At 50.1% G+C, this 16641-nt stretch overlaps 2 protein-coding genes across 6 annotated transcripts in view; both read left to right on the top strand.

Moving 5' to 3' along the window:
- STK10 (serine/threonine kinase 10) overlaps window positions 1-2609 on the top strand; it is a 62005-nt gene extending 59396 nt beyond the window's left edge. For all 4 annotated transcript variants that reach the window (XM_029583654.1, XM_029583655.1, XM_029583656.1 and 1 more), the window contains one exon: window positions 234-2609. In XM_029583654.1, coding sequence (XP_029439514.1) covers window positions 234-371 — 138 coding nt within the window. In that variant the 3' untranslated portion in view covers window positions 372-2609. The remainder of the gene's footprint in view (window positions 1-233) is intronic.
- A 2074-nt stretch (window positions 2610-4683) lies between these two features.
- Window positions 4684-16641, top strand: part of SH3PXD2B (SH3 and PX domains 2B) — a 111954-nt gene continuing 99996 nt past the window's right edge. Inside the window, exon 1 of one of the 2 annotated variants that reach the window (XM_029583349.1) lies at window positions 4684-4926. In XM_029583349.1, coding sequence (XP_029439209.1) covers window positions 4777-4926 — 150 coding nt within the window. In that variant the 5' untranslated portion in view covers window positions 4684-4776. The remainder of the gene's footprint in view (window positions 4927-16641) is intronic. The other variant, XM_029583350.1, reaches the window with a different exon arrangement.

Raw genomic sequence — 16641 nt, 5'->3', positions numbered from 1 at the left:
GGGGAGAGTCAACTTGCCATCTCTAGGGCAGCTTACTGGAAAGGTTGGACTGCGAGCCACATGGCAGGAGTGTCTGATGTTTGTGCTGTCTAATTTGTAGGCTGCTTTGTTTGTAACTGGCTTGGAGCACGGTCAGTGTAGCGTAAGACAGAAATGCAAATAGTAACGACAGGGTGACTTATTCCGCACCGCGCCCAGCCATTGACTGACTGCGTTTTGCTCTTGGGTTTCAGACCCTGGAGGAGGAGTTGAATCAGAAGAAGCAAGACCAAGAGATGTTCTTCAAGATGAGCGAAGAAACAGACGGTCAGAGCCTAACACCAACCAGACCTGCCAAGTTCTTCCCGTTTAGCTCTGCAGAAGCCTCCTAACTGAGTAGCGTTCCTTCCCGTGAGGACTCCTGGCTCAGGACACTACTTAATCTCTTCTCCAGCTCCACTTCATTTAGCCTTCCTGCCATAGCACAAGAGAAGAGCGCCTGGTGCCTGGAGCTCTGCACTGCAGCCTTGGAGGGACTTCCCGAGCCTGCTGGCCACAGGACCTCTGGTGCGGTTATACTGAGGGGGCCTCTTGTTGCCAGCTTACATGCATCAAGGCCAGCTGTGGACATGTCGCTGTTCTTTGTTTTATGGGTCGTGGTGTTAAGTCAGACACTGTGGCAGAGCAGAGTGAAAGCTTTTCTGTTTTCTGAATGAGGTATTCCATTGACGTGTTCATCTCTGTAACGTGACCCAGTCAGGAAACTGGGGTTGTTTTTTTTTTCCTCTCTTCACTGTATTGAATTAACCACTTCCTTTTGCACGCGTTCTAACACTTCTTAGCACAACTTACCGGTGGGTGGAGGGGAGGCAGGCTGAGGAGTCACAAACTTTACAGCTGGGTGTAACTGGGCGGCTGCCGCACTGCCTCCAGGATCCATGTCTGCCTGTGGCCATGCTCTTACAGGACCAGGACGCTGGAGCCCTGACATGTAGTTTGTGAGAGGACGCAAGCTTGTAGTCATGACCAGTCTAAATACAAACAGTTATAAGAAAGGGAAAGCACTGTTCAGCATGGTGCCTCTATTCCTGGACTGCACTTCCCAGCCCAACTGGAGAGCACTGGAAGGCAGGGAGGGGTTGTGAGTGAGTGGCAGAGGCTGGCCAAGCTCTTTTTTGCTTTATTCTCCCATATAAGGTTCATGCATGCAGCACATGCCACCTCCGTTACAGCACAAGGATCTGTCGCGTTGTGTTGTGGGCCTCAGGCACTGCTGGTTTGTTCCTGTTTCCTGCTGCTCTGTAGGCTGCATCCTGCAGCAATAGGCGAATGAAGGCCTAGTGTGCACTCGGAGGATCAAAGGTGCTAACTTTCCTCTGGTGTGCGGATCTGTCTGCGTCCCTAAATTGTGCCTTCCACGGAGCTGCTTTCAGCACCGCTTTGAGATGAGGGGTTTGGTTTTTCAGGGAGTCTGCTTGCACTGCACAATAACAACATGTTTCATTCACTAGTGAAGCTCCAAGCAAGTAATGTAAACTCACGTGAAGATTCCCCCCGTAGCTGCTGCGTACTACACTACATTCCCAAACTTTAGAGTCGTCTTTTGACATGGAACATGTTCCGTTTGATGTCCATTTAGAGCACGTGTTGTCTCCGAAGAGCGTTTGGGACTCGTCTTTTCATACTCTGTGCTAAGACCCAGATTTCACATGCCAGTCACTGCCCGTCTGCAGGCTTTCTATCATTTGTAGAGCTATTAAACTCTCTCCTTGTATTTTCTTGTTACCTGTACATGTTTGATAGTTTAGGATAAAAGTTGTGAATTCACTAGTAGAGTAACTCAGACCGGGTGCTTTTCCTTGGCTGATGGTCCTGTTCAAGCTCTTCCTGCTGCACGTGGGAGATCACTGGAGCACTGCTTGTCCTTTCACTGCATGATTAAGGTGTCTGGTGCTGAAATATCACTGCTCAAACTGTGAAGGGAAGCCATTTACATTGTTTCTGTTAGGTTCTCCTGCCTGGGGTAATATTTCTTCAGCTGGCACTCTCAGCTGCGAGAGAGCTGCACACATACGCAGGAGATGGGGAGCAGCGGTGGGAAACCATCTGCTGCTTTTTACTGTGTGCATGCAAGACAGGCACACAGTCATGGAGAGCAGGCCTGTGTGCTGCGCAGTATTCCCCAGCTCCACCAGTACATGACCACACAATCGGAGGCATTCCTGCAGTCGCACTTCACCACTGTGACTGCCCGCATTGAATGGGTGCAGTGGGTCTTGTCACAAACACTGCACTGCTGACTGCTTTGTATCACGTTCTCTGCTTATATTAAATGAATGATAGGAAGTTACAGGACCAGTTACAGTAAGCCAAACTTGTTCCCATGCAGGGCCTCCGCTGTAGCTGTGAGATTGTGCAATATTTATTGCTTGGGAAGAAAGCTGTAGCGTTGCTTGTTATGTTAATAGATTGTATAAAAATAATTGTATTTACAGAGAACTTATTTTCAAATAACCTCTTTTTAAGAAGCAGATCCAACTTATTTTTCAAGCCATGCTATTCAGGGTGCGTCACTATTTTGTGAAAGTGTATATAAGATGCTAATAAAATAACCAGACTGTTTTACTTTTCTCTGTGTTCTTGAGATGATGTTGTATGACCCAGGTTCTCTTTTTGCAGCTCGTAAGAAAAGTGCAGTATTTATTGCATGGAAAATGTGCAGCTGGCCTGCAAAATGCACATTTTATTCCCCACACACCTTGGTGGCACCACATTTTCTGCAGATCACAGAAGATGGGAAAATGTGGTAGAGCTGCACTGCTTCTCACACATTCCATGGGATTCCACAAGATTATGTTGGGTCATAAATTCTCCCATTTAATTAACCACAGCCAGCTTGTGATTGTGCACAAGCAGAATTCACCTGGTTCTGCATCTGTACCTCTGTGGGCTAGAGACAATGAAAAGCCAAGTGAAACATTTTGGTGACATCTACTGGCAAGCACCATGAACTGCCTGTGATGGGAGCATGCACATGCATAACAGTAACCCCGACGGCAAGAAACAAAACCCAAAGCAACCGGAAGAGTGGCTTTGTGAGCCAGTGAATAGTGTGCTCTGAACATTAGCACTAGAGCCGTGCAATCAATGTACATAAAATGGGGGGCTGGCTCTAGGGTAAATGCACCCCTCCTCCATTCTCTTTCTCTCTTTCCAGGCATTTGTCTCCATCTAGGTGTTCTCTTCTCCCCCCCCCCCCCCCCTCCCTTTCTATTCTGGGTCCTCCTGTCTTCCTCTCCCATGGACAATCTTCTCTGTCCCTCATCAACTCATGTAGGTCCCCCTGTCTCCGCTCCCACTATCCCTAAATGTCAAATGTCTTAAGAAATCCAAAAAGGCAGGAGTAAGAGCAGCGCCAGTCTTGCTGGGCCATTGTTCAGAATGATGCCAGCTTGGTACATCCATACCCTAGAATAATTAAAAGGGAGTTGGCCTCAGGGCCATCTGGCACCATTTTAAATACCAAACCAGTGGGAAAGGAGCTCCAGGAGATTGTTCCTGCCCCGTTTGGATTTCTGGAAACCCACAGGTGAGATGGGTCTGGGTTGGGAGAAATCCTGTTGGGTGGGGCAGGAAGAAGGTGTGATGGTTGTGGACCAGAAGAAAGAGCAGCGTTGGTCCTGTGGGCAGCCAGAAAGAGCAGGTTCAGGGTCTCCGGGGCCAGAAGAGAGCAGCAGCCTGCCCCTCCCAGAAGAGAGGATCAGGAGCAGAAGGTCAGCACAGCCAGAAGAAAGAGGGCATCCCATAAACAGGAGAGGAGTGCTGCTTTGTGCATTGGGGAGGGGGAGATGAGTAAGTAATGTGAATGTGAGCATGTGTGTGAGACTTTGCATGAGTGTGAGAGAGAGGGGAAAGTTTGTGTGCACTCACTAATTCACCATCTCAAATTCCCAGCTGTGGAGACCGGGAGCCTCTTTATCCTTTATAGTTTTAATTACTGGGTGGTGGTTGTATCTACAGTTTTGAGATTTTATTCAGGCTTGGGAAATTTGTAAATATTGGTGTATGAGTTTTAATAAATGAGCTAATTGGCAGCTTTTGAAGTATGTATTCTTTTTATTAGTATGGTTTTACTTTCACCATGTCTTATGTTGTTTCTTTGGTTTAGGAGGAGTGGTGGCTTGTTTTCCCATTGTTGGCACTGCATACAGACTCTGACTGGTTACAGTTTCAAGTTCAATTTCTGTTTATAGTGCCCTTAACCTGTATTTAACTTTGTGTCTATGCTCTTCGTGTACGAATGACTAAGGTGAGGCATTCTGCTATTTTTGATGCCAGTTGAGGTCATGAGTTCCGAGGTTGTGGCTTTAACTCTTTGCCATGGCCCACTGTATCCAACAAAACTATTTGCCCTCCTGTTTAAAAATGTTCTGAATTTGTGACTTGTATCGTAATCGGTGGCTACGCATTCTCTGCATCGTGCTGTGCATTTCTTTTGTTTCCCTCCTCAATCGAGTGGCTGCATTTTCTTTGAACATTTGCAAATAAAAAAAACTTGGGCGTGCATTACTTAAGAAGGAGCTTTTCGGCCAGCGGTGCCCTTCCTGCATGTTTCTCGGGCGGCTGCAGCAGCAGCGAGTTTGAGTGGTGGTGGTGGTAATAATAATTATTCATTACTATAATATTCTGATTAGGTTAATGATGAGCCTGCACTGCTGGGCTCCGCCACGGGGGGGCGCCGAGAGCCGTGAGCTCGCTGCCTCCTCCCCGCCCGGGAGGGGGCGGGGCGTGGCCGTCATGGCCCCTCCCCGCCCGCCAGCTTGCAGGAAAGAGAGCGGAGCGGCCGCCGCGCTGCCGACCCGACCCAGCCCAGCCATGCCGAGGAGAAGCATCGTGCAAGTGAACGTGCTGGACGTGCAGAAGCGGCGCGTGCCCAACAAACACTACGTGAGTACCGGACCGGACCTGGTTCTGACTCTCTGTGCCTGGCCAGTCCTCCCCGGAGAGGAGGCGGTGGGGGAGGGCTGGAAGCTGTGCAAACAGAGAGCTGCTGCTGCTTTGCTGCTCTAAGAATAGTTTGTGGAGCAGGAGGGATGAAGTTCAGGGATGCACTTACTGGGGCCACACATCTGCTCTGCTCCCTTCCACCGGCAAACCGGGCTCAGGGACGCCTTTTGGGGGGTCCCCAGAAAGAGAATCCTAGGTAAAAGGACAGGCATCTTTGTGGAAGGAGGAGAACCAGTGGGACCCAGTGATACCAGCACACAAATGATATCAACTTGAAAGGGCAAATCAGACTGAGGGCTAGCATCGGATATGCTAGGGATGGCAGAGAGCTGAGCAGGTAAAAGTCCTGCAGGAAACAAAACTAGTAATGTGTTGCCAGTTTTCTTTGCCTTCCTCATAGATTTGTCATCCTCTTCTGGTGGTCAGTAATATACACTTCCTGCCCCATCACAAGGGAATTCCTATCCATAAAGGTTTCACAGCTGTCCGGCAGAACAGGATGACCAATCAGACATAGTGAAAGGCAAATACCATTGGCAAGACAACAATAGGAGATTTCAATTATCCGGGAATTGATTCTATAAGTATCTCCTCAGGACATGATAATGAGCTAAAGTCTCTGTGTCTTACCCCTCAGGGGAACCTATGGCTTGGTGCAAGGGATAATGGTGGTGGAGCCAATTAGCAACAGTGATCATAATGAAATCAAATAATTAGTGGAGAGAGGACATCATTTCACTAAAGGAAGAAATTAGATAAACACAGAGAGGTTTAAAATTTGCAGGAGGTGTGGACATTGTTTAAAAATCCATGTCAACAAGAGGGAGCACCACTATTCCAAAGCACTTTTTCAAATATATAATAATGAACACTATCAAGGCTTCTCGCTCAGTTATCCCAGTGCCTCGTCTCCATCTGAAAACCTTTTGTCACACAATGGGCTTTAGGTTCAGTCTTGCACTGCACTACTACAATCATTTACCACCAAGAAAAATGTTGTAAAAGCTTTTTAGAAGACTTTATTATAAGAAACTTATCTGGAAAACATCTTTCAAACTTTAAAAAAAATGACCACTGTTAGCAGCAGCAGTGGTCGAAGCAAAAAAACCCTCAACCCCACGCTGTTTAGACCCTGAAATATTGTCTGCGATCCCTTACAGGCGCGTGCTCTCTTTCCTTAGTGCTCACTTTTGAAAACGCGCGTTTGAATATTGCTGCTCCCTCTTGTTGACAACGATGTGGAATAACTGTTGTGTTCTGTTTGTTTTTTGTTTTGTTTAAAAATCCCGTCCTGGAAGCCCAAAGAAAATGTATTTCATGCATTAAACTGTGCATTAAAAAGGTGGAAGGAGTAGTTGAATAGTAAAAACAATTGCCAGAATAGTTGAATGATAAGGTGAAAGCGGCAATTAAAGCCAAAAGGACATCTTTCAAAAACTGGAAGGTGGATCATGAAGAAAACACAAACAATATAAGCACCGGCAAGTTAGATATTTATTTATTTATTTAAAAAATCTTTTGTCTATTGCCATTCCAAAGATATAAAACAATAATAAAGTGGGCCAAGAAGGAATTTGAAAAGAAGCTTGCCATAGAAGCAAAAACTATTACTAAAACGTTTTTCAAGTTCATTTGAAGCAAGAAGCCCAAAAGAGTCAACTGGATCACTAAATGAGCAAAGAGTAAAGGGGCACTCTGGTAGGACAAGGCCAAAAGCAGAAAAAGTAAATGAATTATTTTCTTTGATCTTTACTGAAAAGGATGTTTGAGAGATACCCAAAGCAGTAACTGTCTTTGATGATGATTTAGACTGGAACTGAAAGAAATCATTGCAAAAATGTAATAGAGCAAATTGGCAAACTAAAGAGTAACAAATCGCCAGAATCAGATGGTATTCTCCCCAGAGTTCTGAAAGAACTCAAGCATGAAATTGCAAATCTGTTACTACCAATCTGTAACACATCATTATAAACAGCCACAGTTAGTTAAAGACGAGGGTGGCCAGTATAATGTCACTTTTCCAAAAGATCCGGAAAACCAGACCAGTGAGCCTGATGTCAGGTCTTAAAAACAAAATTATATTTGCTTTTTCGACCATCGCTACACACCAAGTTGAGGATTTCAACCTAGTGAAAGAACGACAAGGCCCTTTTCCTGGGTGGTGACGCCCGTTGCAGAAACCAGCATTGTGTCGCTGTAGTTGGGGTTATTTTTCCTCATGTGCATCACTTTGCACGTTGTCCACATTAAAGTCAGATACTCAGGTCCCCAGTTTTGCAAGGTCCTTCTGGCGTTCCTAACAGTCTGCTTGTGTTTTTACTTTGAATAATTTGATGCAAACTGCAAATTTGATCCTCCAGATGATTTTATGATAATATTAAACAGCCCCAGTCCCAGTACAGATGTCTGGAGAACTCCACCATTTACCTTCTCCATTGGGAAACTGACCCTTTAATCCTACTCTACATTTCCCGTATTTTAACCAGTTAGTGATCCACAATAGGACGCTGCCTCCTATCCCATTAGTTTTTACATTTCTGAGGAGTTTCTCAGGAGTGGCTTTGTCAAATGCTCTACATATATTATATTGACTGACTCAGCCTTATCCACATGTTTATCAATGCCTTAAATATAGGAGACTAGGCAAGACTTCCCTGCTATAAATATGTTGGCTCTTTCCCATTAGGCTGTCTGTTTCTCTGTGGCCAGTAATGTTAAGAATTATTAGGAAAAGAATGGAAAATACAACAGACCTCTGCATAGATCTATAGTGTGACCGTATCTTGAGTACTGTGTGCAGTTCTGACCACCAAGATAGAGCAGAACTAGAAAAGGTGCAGAGAAGGGCAACCCAAATGACGAAGAGGTTAGGACTCTTCAGCTTGGAGAAGAGGCAGCTGCGAGGGATATGATAAAGTCCTGAGTGGGGTGGAGCAGGTGAGTAGGAGGCACTGCATGAAATGTAAAGCAATCATGGCACACAGTCTTATGGGAAGAGAAGAACCTGCAGACCAAAGGTTGGTCCATCCCATCAACCTGGCTTCGACAGTGGCCAATCCAGGTCCTAAAGAGTGGATTAATTCCTCGTGTCTCACTCCCAGGGATAAGCAGTGACTTTTTCAAATCCATCTGTCTAATAATGGTTTATGGACTTTTCCTAAAACCATTATGGGAACTGCCTTGACCATGTCCTCTGTAACAAGTTCCACAGCTTGACTGTGAGCTGAGTGGAGAAACCATTTCCTAGAGCGTCTGTTTACGCAGGACCACCTCACCGACATTTGGCTTTGGGCACCAGATTTCACGGAGAGGCCGGCACACGAGCTATCTCTTGACCCAGAAAGAACTGTAATCTTGGCTTATCTCTTCTTGATGGCTTCCAGCTCTTGCAGTGCCAGGGACCGGCTAGCTGTGGACCACTTACAGCACTGATGAATGGGGTGGGGGGGCATGTACTCCCTCCCCCACCCTCTCTTTAATCTCATGGGTCAGCCACGTCATTTTAAGAAGGTAACTGGCCAATATTAGAAAATTGTTTTCCAAAAAAAAGTTTCTCTTATTAGAAAGAAAAAAGCCCCCTCCCCCAGCCAGCTAATAGTATCATCCTCAGAAAATAAAAAATCCCCTTACCTCGCTTTCCCTGCCAGCCAGTCAGCAGTTTATCACTGAGAAATCTCCCTCTCTCTTCTCCATTCCTTTCAAAGCCAGCAGTACTCCTACAATTAATACTCCCTGTCCGGTCGGGGCTGGTTATTCGGGACGGGAGCAGCTGAAGCAGAATGTTAACAAGTTGGTGTGAGACTGCGTCGGCGTCCACTCTGCCGCCTGGCTCCGCGGTGGGCCCTGACAACAGAGCAGATGCTGACTCGGTCTCATTAGCATTCAGCTGCAGCCCTGGCTGCGAGGAGGTGGTTTGTCGGGAGCCGGTCTCGCTTCCTCCTCACCCTCCTGCATCACTCCCCGGACCTGCTCAAATGCTGCTGAGGATCGGTGCCAGTCCATGGACCAATGCTTGAGAAGCACTGTTCTAGGATTGTTGCCTCTTATTTGAGGCCGAACTCCTTTCCTGTCCCAAACTGTAATCCCACCCCTTTGTGGTGTCCAGTGGTTTCAGTGCTGATATAACAAGGGTCGTTGAGTTTATAGTGTCTAAAAGCCGTTGAGAGGAGTTCACCTTGGCCCCTACTGAGTTTGCTCCAGTAAACAAACATTTCTTGGAGGGATGCTTGATGTTCCTTTTTCAAAAAGTGGATGGCAGTTCTGAGCTCGGGTGCCAGTGAGTGCCAAACCCTGAGAATTGCCAGTGGACGGGTGCTCAGCTCAGCGGGTCACCTCAATCACACAAACATAAATCACTGTGAGCAGCACCAGTTCTCTCTCATTGAAGGTAGGAGCTCTTGCTGCTCACTCATCAGTCGTAAACCAGGATCTCTCCAGCACGTTCTTCTCACCGTTGAGCCAGAGCTGCTTCAGGTCAGAAGATGCCCTCTGTGATGGTGGCCCCCATCTGCTTAGCTGCACTGGAACCCAAGCAGCACATGCCAGGACGTTGACTGCCATTGGCACTACACCAAGTCCTGGAGCTCATTTCCATGGATGCAGGTGGTGAGAGGCGAGGTCCGGTGCTAATGGGGCAGGTTTCATAAGCCCACTTCTGATGTGCTTGCCCACAGGGCATTTCTTCCTTCTCACCCTTACATGTTTGGACTTTGTGTTAAGACTGGGAATGTGATGAGCTGTCGCTTTCTTTTCTTTCGTGAGGTCTCTGGAGATGGAAGGATAGAGAAGAGTTGTGATTACCAGGAGCAGTGTCCTCTGTGAAGGAAAGATGCCTCCTTGAAGAAACATTTCTACAAGTGACTTCCCTCATTAGATTTTGTAGTCAGAGGGCCTGACTAATCATCTAGCATCCCAAAAAACCAGCTCATTCTGACTTTGGAAACAGTCATCTTGTAAGTTAGGACCCCCCCTTCCATGGTTAGGTCTGAGTTTTTTAGGATGTGGCTTGGACTTTTTGGAATGCAATACCAGCCCATGAAAGGAAAGTGTTTTTTTGGAGGAGTGCTGTCATTTCCTGTTTTGTAGCAGTGATATCATGATTGTGAAATAGAAAGGAAACGTCACTCTTGGAGCAGGTCTACTGAATCCAGATGCAAAAACTGAAAAAAAAAAAGCTGGTCCGGTGGCTCAGTGGCGATGCTGTGCCTTGCCATGTGCAGAACCTGGATTCAATTCCTGGGCCAGGACTCTGCTCCCTGGGCCAGTCGGGGGTGAGGGTGCTGCTGAGGCTACACTCGCCACCCCTGGAAGGGACTTCTGGTCATTACAGAAGAGCGAGAGCTGAGGCTTATAAGGCCAGTGCTGGAGGTGGTCGCTGAGGTGGAGGAGAGAGAGAAAACAGAGGTCGTCCACCTGGGAAGTGGCACGTGAGCACTCATTGCCTCGTGGCTGAACAGAGGCCTCCTCTGATGGAGGAGGAAGGTGCAGGATGTCATTTTCAGTAGCTTTTAGCTCTGAATACCTTGTAACCACGTTGGGAAAAACAGCAGAATACAAAGTAATTGTAAACATTGCCAAGAAGGTTGAAAGCACGAGAGGGGCGCAGTGGAGAGGTGGCGGGGCTGGAAGTAAGATGGAGAAGAGCCAAAGCCAGTGGAGGAAAGACGCGTTCTGAGCTGGGCTTGAAATGAAATCCTGGGGCCACCGTGTTGCTTCCCTTTTATGTAAATAGAAACAAAAATCAGCAACCAGTTTGCAGGTGCTTAACCTTTCACTGCACCAACCTAATGCATTTGTGAGCGGCTCATGAGCTTGTCTTGCCAACGCAAGATTTAGAAAGAGGCGTGAAAGCTGGTCACAGAAAGGGGGACTCCCTTGTGGAGTGTGGCTGAGGTGCGACAGGACAGGGCGAGCAGGGGGCGCTGGGTGTGATGTATGCTCATCCACCCAAAATAGTGCAACATTAAGCAGGAAGGCACCGAAAACCGCCAGGGATAAGAGGAGTCACGCGGCACGGCTGGCAGCTGGGATGAATCCTTAGCAGCATGGACAGAAATCATCATCCGATTTTATTTCTTTCTCACCTTCCCGTGCAAAACGCTGAGGGATAGTTACAGCTGTACAATAAAATGTAGCATAATCATCAAATAAAGCAATGCAATACAATCATCCATCATCCCCATCAATAATAAAACGCAACAAAGGAAATATGAACTCTCCCGGAACGTCTTCCTCAGCACCTTCTCAACTTATCCCTCTGCATTCCCCATCTCCTTCCCTCTGAACAAATCAGCATCTTAACTAAACGTTATTTAGATATCTTTAATCATCAAAGCACCTGAACAATTAACTGCTTCTTACACTGACTCAGCTCTGAAACCTCACGTATTGCTCTGGGGTAAGTCCCCACTTATCTGGTTAAGTGGCGCTGAATATGGACCTCTTAAAATGGACCCTTGACTAGAATTTCCCAGGTGCTAATGATATTTATTTCTGCCTAAAACATTTATTGTTGAAGAAAAAAAATCTGGATGTGCAGGAAGCCGTAGGATAAAGAATCCAGTGAGGGCAGTGTTTGCTTCCTTTGGTGATGGTGAACACACAAGGCAGGGAGGGGCCGATCCCCCAGAATTACTTCTGTAATTATCACAAACACCGTGCTCATCGTTAATGTTCAGGCAGAGCAACAGATGCTTTAGCAGGAATGTGCTATCTTTTTAGGGAGGGAGCTGGCGCTTCAGACCCGAGAAAAGCCTGCGGCTCAGGCCGGTGCCGTCGCCCTGGTGGCAGCGGTGGGAGCTGCCATGCAGGACCCTGGGGTTAGATGGGCCTGGGGGGGCCCTGCAGGCAATGTTCCTGGCTCCCGGGGGAGAGGGAGCCCCAACCATCTGGTGGGGCCATCTACGGCTGCACCCCCTGAATGCTCCTGGACTCCTGCTATAAAGAGGTGAAGGGGGAATTAAAAGTGTAAAGGCTTAAGGGCAGGAGGGCCCAGCAGACGCTGATTCTGATGGAAGTGGGAGCAGAAAGAAGCTGTCGGGCCAAAATAACCGAAGAAGCGTATCCTGTACGCCAAGCTCACTAACAGGGACTTTCCTCCTCACCAGCACTGAAAGTCTAGCAGCCACCAGAGCTGGGTGACTAATGTCTTCCTCCGTGAGGAAACCCCAAGGCCCAAGTCTTGTCTTAAAGTAGAATTGTTTGGTATTGCAAGGCCTTTCACTCTATGTGCACCTGTGTCAGTCGAAATATCTGACAATTACATTGTGACATATATAAGGAGGTCCCAGAGAGGACGGGCAGCGACTCTACTGCCCTGTGGCACACGAGAGGCACCAGAGGGGGTGGGCAGGCAGCTCCTCTCCTGCCCTGTGGCACATGGGAGGTACCAGAGAGGGTGGACGGGCAGCTCCTCTCCTGCCCTGTGGCACATGGGAGGTACCAGAGAGGGTGAACGGGCAGCTCCTCTCCTCTCCTGCCCTGTGGCACACGGGAGGTACCAGAGAGGGTGAACGGGCAGCTCCTCTCCTCTCCTGCCCTGTGGTACACGGGAGGTACCAGAGAGGGTGGGCAGGCAGCTCCTCTCCCCTCCTGCCCTGTGGTACACGGGAGGTACCAGAGAGGGTGGACGGGCAGCTCCTCTCCCCTCCTGCCCTGTGGTACACGGGAGGTACCAGAGAGGGTGGGCAGGCAGCTCCTCTCCCCTCCTGCCCTGTGGTACACGGGAGGTACCAGAGAGGGTGGGCAGGCAGCTCCTCTCCCCTCCTGCCCTGTGGTACACGGGAGGTACCAGAGAGGGTGGACGGGCAGCTCCTCTTCTCCTCTGTTCTGTGGCACATGGGAGGTACCAGAGAGGGTGGACGGGCAGCTCCTCTCCCCTCCTGCCCTGTGGCACACGGGAGGTACCAGAGAGGGTGGACGGGCGGTTCCTCTCCCCTCCTGCCCTGTGGCACACGGGAGGTACCAGAGAGGGTGGGCAGGCAGCTCCTCTCCTCTCCTGCCCTGTGGTACACGGGAGGTACCAGAGAGGGTGGGCAGGCAGCTCCTCTCCTCTCCTGCCCTGTGGCACATGGGAGGTACCAGAGAGGATGGGCAGGCAGCTCCTCTCCTCTCCTGCCCTGTGGTACACGGGAGGTACCAGAGAGGGTGGGCAGGCAGCTCCTCTCCTGCCCTGTGGCACACGGGAGGTACCAGAGAGGGTGGGCAGGCAGCTCCTCTCCTTCCCAGTGGCACATGGGAGGTACCAGAGAGGGTGGGCAGGCAGCTCCTCTCCTTCCCAGTGGCACATGGGAGGTACCAGAGAGGGTGGACGGGCAGCTCCTCTCCTCTCCTGCCCTGTGGCACATGGGAGGTACCAGAGAGGGTGGACAGGCAGCTCTTCTCCTCTCCTGCCCTGTGGCACATGGGAGGTACCAGAGAGGGTGGACGGGCAGCTCCTCTCCTCTCCTGCCCTGTGGCACATGGGAGGTACCAGAGAGGGTGGGCAGGCAGCTCCTCTCCTTCCCAGTGGCACATGGGAGGTACCAGAGAGGGTGGACGGGCAGCTCCTCTCCTCTCCTGCCCTGGGCACCTGGGAAGTACCAGAGAGGGTGGACGGGCAGCTCCTCTCCTCTCCTGCCCTGTGGCACACGGGAGGTACCAGAGAGGGTGGTCGGGCAGCTCCTCTCCTCTCCTGCCCTGTGGCTCACAGGAGGTACCAGAGAGGGTGGACAGGCAGCTCTTCTCCTCCTCTGTTCTGTGGCACACGGGAGGTACCAGAGAGGGTGGGCAGGCAGCTCCTCTCCTCTCCTCTCCTGCCCAGTGGCACATGGGAGGTACCAGAGAGGGTGGACAGGCAGCTCCTCTCCTCTCCTGCCCAGTGGCACACGGGAGGTACCAGAGAGGGTGGACGGGCAGCTCCTCTCCTCCTCTGTTCTGTGGCACATGGGAGGTACCAGAGATGGTGGACAGGCAGCTCCTCTCCTCTCCTGCCCTGTGGCACACGGGAGGTACCAGAGAGGGTGGACGGGCAGCTCCTCTCCTCTCCCCTCCTGCCCTGTGGCACACGGGAGGTACCAGAGAGTGTGGACGGGCAGCTCCTCTCCTCTCCCCTCCTGCCCTGTGGCACACGGGAGGTACCAGAGAGGGTGGACGAGCAGCTCCTCTCCTCTCCCCTCCTGCCCTGTGGCACACGGGAGGTACCAGAGAGGGTGGACAGGCAGCTCCTCTCCTCTCCTGCCCTGGGCACATGGGAAGTACCAGAGAGGGTGGACGGGCAGCTCCTCTCCTCTCCTGCCCTGTGGCACACGGGAGGTACCAGAGAGGGTGGTCGGGCAGCTCCTCTCCTCTCCTGCCCTGTGGCACACGGGAGGTACCAGAGAGGGTGGGCAGGCAGCTCCTCTCCTCTCCTGCCCTGGGCACATGGGAAGTACCAGAGAGGGTGGACGGGCAGCTCCTCTCCTCTCCTGCCCTGTGGCACACGGGAGGTACCAGAGAGGGTGGTCGGGCAGCTCCTCTCCTCTCCTGCCCTGTGGCACACGGGAGGTACCAGAGAGGGTGGGCAGGCAGCTCCTCTCCTCTCCTGCCCTGTGGCACACGGGAGGTACCAGAGAGGGTGGGCAGGCAGCTCCTCTCCTGCCCTGTGGCACACGGGAGGTACCAGAGAGGGAGGACGGGCAGCTCCTCTCCTGCCCTGTGGCACAGGATCATTTCCTTCCAGGCTTGGATGAGGTTTCTGTTTCTCAGCTGAGTTTTTCTGCAGAAACGCTCTCCCTGTCCAGCCCTGCACTCCTAATGTGGAACCTGGCAAATGACCATAGTGAAGGCAGGGACCCAGGCCAAGGGCAGCAAGGAGCCAAAAATGAAGATTTTTCCTTTCCAGTCTCCCTTTTCTCCTCCTGCTTTTAGTCGAAGCATTGTCTCTCCCTGTAGTTTTTAGCTCTTTCCTTCTGGCCACTTTGTGGCATGAAGTCCTGTGTATGAAGGGAGGGAGTGGGGTAGCCCCTGGTGCCTCTTAACCCTGCCAGGCAGAAACCTGCAGAAGCACAGAGGTTTCTTTGGAGTGATTTTATATAAGGGCTGGGACAGATCACACTGGCTCTGGTCCATCTGTAATCTCTCCGTGGACAGTCGGGCTCTGAATACGTCCGGCATCTCATGCCAGGCTTTGTCAGTCAGCCCAGTACAGCTCCAGCCCTGAGTCCCGATCCGAGCCACGTCCTCCGTGGTGAGGAGAACCTGCTCGCACATCCCCTTGCTTGTACTCTTAAAGAATGCCTTTCACACATGTGCGATTTCTGCACATCGAGTCTGTCCTGCTGCACAAAATATTTGCGGCTTTCCCACCCTGAGTGTGCAATATTGATTTCTGTGTTTGAGCATGTGAACATTCATCCAGTCTGCGGCGGCTGCCTGAAACCCTTTCCTTCATGTCAGCTGCCTGTGGATCCCTTTCTCAGCCCTGGGTTAACTTGCAGGTATCCCTCCTTGTCAGGGTTTAATCTCCCTTGGTGATTTCATTCTGTGTTGCCCATCTACTGGCCTTACACATCAGTCCAGGCCAGCAGCTTCGTTCCCCACTAGCTGATTTGATTTTGCACTAGCACAGATCGCAGGCTGGCGTGGAATTTGCATCTTCTGATTCTAGAGGTCTTCAGTCTGTGCGGCTCAAACACAATTCTGCTTTCCCAGCCTGGTTGTTCGTCTGAAACCTCTCCTACTGTTCATAGGTCACACGTTGCCTTTGTAATTCACAACGAGAAATCTGAATGTACTCTCACGGACCAACTCTGCAACCCAGCTTCGTTCCAACAATGCTGGAATGTTCCTGTCTGAGAGCTGTAGGGTTGCTTTATCAGAAATCAGGGATGGTTTAAATTGCCTCCATTCTGTAACTCCAGCAGAAACTTATGTACTCTGCTGGCTGCTATGGATTGCACGCTCCCTCGCACTCACTCCCCTAGACACTTCCATATCTTCTGTGCAGGGGTGGCTGGATTCATCCACATGGGCCGGAACAGGGGGTTACAATTGCATACATAATTGAACCCCAAACATTAACTAGCCAGCTTTGAAACGAGGAGGTGTGATCTAGCGTTTACAAATCCGAATTGTTGGAGTGGGAGCTCCTAGCAGTGAAGCCAGGTTCTTCGACTGACTCACTGTGGTCGTGTGACCCTGAGGAACCCACGCTCTGGCACTCCCTCCATGTGACCCTGGACAGGTTGCTTCATCTACCTAGAGTTTTGATCGTGACATAGCATCCTATTTGGATTTAAAGCACTGCATATTGCCAAGTTTTCCATTAGTATGCGATTCATTTATAAACGCTGGGTAAAATGGTGGTGCTGAGTGTCCCCTTGACAGAACAGGACCTGCTGCAGGAACTCACAGATTGGTTGGTTTTCTGTCTTAAGCTTTGTACGAGGTCACGCCACCTTGACATTAGCTATGCAGTCAGTTTGGAAACAGGGCTTGAAGGTGCAGTTTTTGTATTATTCAAAATTAAAATGGAGTTTAAAAACCTTTAGGGAAGCCAGGGGTGATATCTGAGGGGCCAGATGGTTTCCCTGTGTGCTTTCTGTTGGGGGACTTTCAGGGTCAGACAGTACTGCCTTGCTCTGCACAGTCCATGCTGATTTGGGGGGTTGGAAATGAGCTTTAAGTCCTGGGCACGCA

The sequence above is a fragment of the Rhinatrema bivittatum genome, chromosome 18 (assembly GCF_901001135.1).
Source record: "Rhinatrema bivittatum chromosome 18, aRhiBiv1.1, whole genome shotgun sequence".
Taxonomy (NCBI): domain Eukaryota; kingdom Metazoa; phylum Chordata; class Amphibia; order Gymnophiona; family Rhinatrematidae; genus Rhinatrema; species Rhinatrema bivittatum.
The sequence above is the reverse complement of the archived record's forward strand: the minus strand, read 5'-3'. Positions and strand labels throughout refer to the sequence as shown.